Genomic DNA, 3,110 nt, shown 5'->3' with positions numbered 1-3,110 from the left:
TAACCTAGACGTCTTCCAGTGATGTCCAAATAAATTCAGCACTTCACTCCTATTTGCCTATATGCGCAAAGCTAAAGAAACGGCATACACTTTCCATTTGCGCCCTGAATCCTTCCCTCGGAATCAGTGTCACACCAAATACAGCAGAAAGACCCACATACCCAATTCTGACATGTCTCAATCCCGAAATTTGCCCAAGAAAGCAAACCACAATTCATGCATAGTCTCCTTCTCCAGTTGTGACAATCGAACACCAACCTTGTGCTCAGCAGATCGAGACTCCCGGACTCCACGGATATCCTCCAAGGAAAGCTTGATCTGCTCTAATCGGAGGAAGAATTCCTTTGCGCTATTGCGTTGGGGGGAAGGGCGGGTGCGCAAAGAAACGAGTTTTACTTCGACGCGGGAGATGACCTTGTCGATAGATGCGAGGGTATCATCCTTCAAGGGTTTTCTTGCCATGATGGATGGGTAGTAGCAATTCGTGGAGGACTCTTATGATAGGTACGAGAGCGGTTGCTTTTTTTTGGTGTTGGGTGGGTACGATTTCGAATAGATTGCAGTCAAGGCTTTTATACGCTTCAGAGAGTCACGCTAGTCTCGCGCAACACTCCATTATGGTCAAGTTCAAAGACGTACAAGCAGCAGGAAGCCTTTGGACCTCAGTAGTGCACTTGTAGAAGGACTTTTCTGGACCGTTCTTGGTGGTTAGTGTCTTTCCTTGCTGAACGCTATACATTCATGCCCGAGAAAAAGCAAGAGACAAAACCTCGTAGTCTTTGTGTTATTATCAAGTTGTATTTCCTTGTGCTGGCTCGTGCTACTGGCGCTATAAAGACGCATTCCATTCCAATCTTCTCTATGATTCGACTAAGCGTCCATGGATTTTAAACAAGTGCGTGGAATTGGAATTGTACGGAGGAGACATGTTGATGTAAAGAAGTAGAAATTGATACTTGAGATAAAGCCTAAAGTGGACCAGTGCTCTAGTGAGTACTAACATTACTTATTGGGCTGGATTGTTTTGAGCAAAATCAGACGGATCTTTGCCCCTAATTTGACGTTCTTCTGCTCTGTATTAATTTTAGCATTCGGATTCTATGTTATATTGTTATTACCACTGGGCTCAAAGTTTCCGAAAGGAAAAAAAATCTTATGTCATAAAATAGAGCTCTTTGTCGCATAACTTTACATGCCATATTTTTCTTCACTTAGTCTATAATGGGGTGGAAAGGGTCAACTGTGGCTAGATAGAAGTAATTGAAGAGAACTTATACGTAATTTCAACGCTTGTGATACCTGGTTAATGCAGTATCTACGAACCACTGTATATTGGCATGAAAATATGCAGTCGCTCGACTGGGGCTATTTTCGTCTATAGTGGTTCTTCGAGAACTAGAATCCTGCAAGGTGATGTTTGGATGTTTACTTGATTGATTATAACATTTAGGTGTAGCTGGACTAGACTTTCATACAAGGAAAAGGGGCTCAAGCGAGCATAAAGGGGCTACTAGCACGTGATTAGATACTTACCAGCACCTTGTTCAAATCAAAAGAGCTCGGTTTTACATGAAATTCAAATTACACTCTATCTACTGAACCAATTAATCGCTGCAGAAATAGGTCCATGGCTGCAAAAGAATAAAACTTGACCAGCATCTTTAGGTAAGGTCACTTTTGTGGTCATTGATTCATCTCATGTCATTCAGACATCATAGTTAGAGCGCATGTGAAATAAACAACTCCGCAAAATTCTCAAAGTTCGCTGTAATTCTGACTTCGAAACACAAATCGCGTTCACCACAAAAAGCAAAGATCAATGATACGCTGAATCCAAATGGCTAGACATTGCTTTCCAGTTTCTCCAAATACTGCTACTCAAAGTTTGTCGGGCGCTGTCAAACTTCGTGCTCAACACCACGGTTGGCCATATCCACACCAGCTGTTGATGTGTCAGTATGGACTTTGACAGAAAGTGTTAAATGGCGTAAGAGCCGATCACCCTCTGGAAGTATCTCAATAGCTCGCGGCTCCTAAACTTTATTTGAACTGAGGGCAGATTTCGACGTACCCATATGTTGAACAGTAAGCTCCATATGGACATGCAGGGTTATTGTATGTGCCCAAGCCGGGATCACAGCTGCCATCAGGTGGATTAGGATTTGGACTACCCCCACACCATGCAGACCCGTAGCCACACCAGTCATAGGTAGAGCAACACGCTCGTGTCGGACAGGAGGGATTGTTATATGTGCCTTGATTGTGGTTGCAGCTGCCGTCTCCTCTTGGAAAGAGGGCGGGAATCGGTTCAGCCACTGCTGGCCTAGCAAGAATAATCAGAGGAATGAAGTAGTTGTATCTCATGGATGTTGCTGTTGAATCAGTCAACTGATTCTGATGCGTTTGTTTGTTTTTTGGTATGGACAATAGTTGATCTAAAATTGTATTGTTTAGAATTAGAGAGAAGGGGGAAATAAATACTCTATCCGGTGGGGAGATATATCAGATGCGACAAAGGAGATATTCAGCTATTGCAACAGGATGGCAAACACCGAGTATGATAGAATGGCCAAAATATAACCTGTTCGTAATGCACCTATAATTGTGAAAAATGTGGGGAGAGTATTGGTCAAGTTTGATGAACTTATGCTTCTTACTATGCTTATTACTAGATTGATACTTGAAAGGAGGCCAACCAAGATGCGGGCCTAGTAGTTTCGTGGGGCGATCTGAAAGCAAATGCATGACTGTCAGATGTGAAGTGGCTAGTCACGTGGGCGCTCATGTGTCGATAACCTGACAAGCAAACAAGTTCAAACAACGGACTTCGAACGGTAACATGAGACAAAGTTGCTAATGCCGAGGCTAGTTCAACCAATGATATAAAAGTTTGAAACTCAATCTTACTATCCGATAGCTGGAGAAAGTCCTTCTGGAGAGCCGGGGGGGCGTGAGGGGAAGGGGCCGCCGCGTGATCGAAGGCCGGCAACTTAGTTAGATTATTCGAAATTACTTTTAATTTCTTAATTTCTTAATTTCTTAATTTCTTAATTTCTTAATTTCTTAATTTCTTAATTTCTTAATTTCTTAATTTCTTAATTTCTTAATTT

At 42.4% G+C, this 3,110-nt stretch overlaps 1 protein-coding gene across 1 annotated transcript; it reads right to left on the bottom strand.

The window, feature by feature from the left end:
• Window positions 1-1,898: 1,898 nt before the first annotated feature.
• LY89DRAFT_743395 (uncharacterized protein) lies at window positions 1,899-2,207 on the bottom strand (the record flags this gene model as incomplete). Its single annotated transcript, XM_018220948.1, has 2 exons — window positions 1,899-1,942; window positions 2,072-2,207. 2 exons carry the CDS (start codon window positions 2,205-2,207, stop codon window positions 1,899-1,901), a joined length of 180 nt encoding a protein of 59 aa, XP_018061424.1.
• Between the last annotated feature and the right edge of the window lie 903 nt (window positions 2,208-3,110).

This window comes from Mollisia scopiformis (genome assembly GCF_001500285.1).
Source record: "Mollisia scopiformis unplaced genomic scaffold LY89scaffold_39, whole genome shotgun sequence".
Lineage (NCBI taxonomy): Eukaryota > Fungi > Ascomycota > Leotiomycetes > Helotiales > Mollisiaceae > Mollisia > Mollisia scopiformis.
Note: the sequence above shows the minus strand (reverse complement) of the source record. Positions and strands in the feature narration are given on the sequence as shown.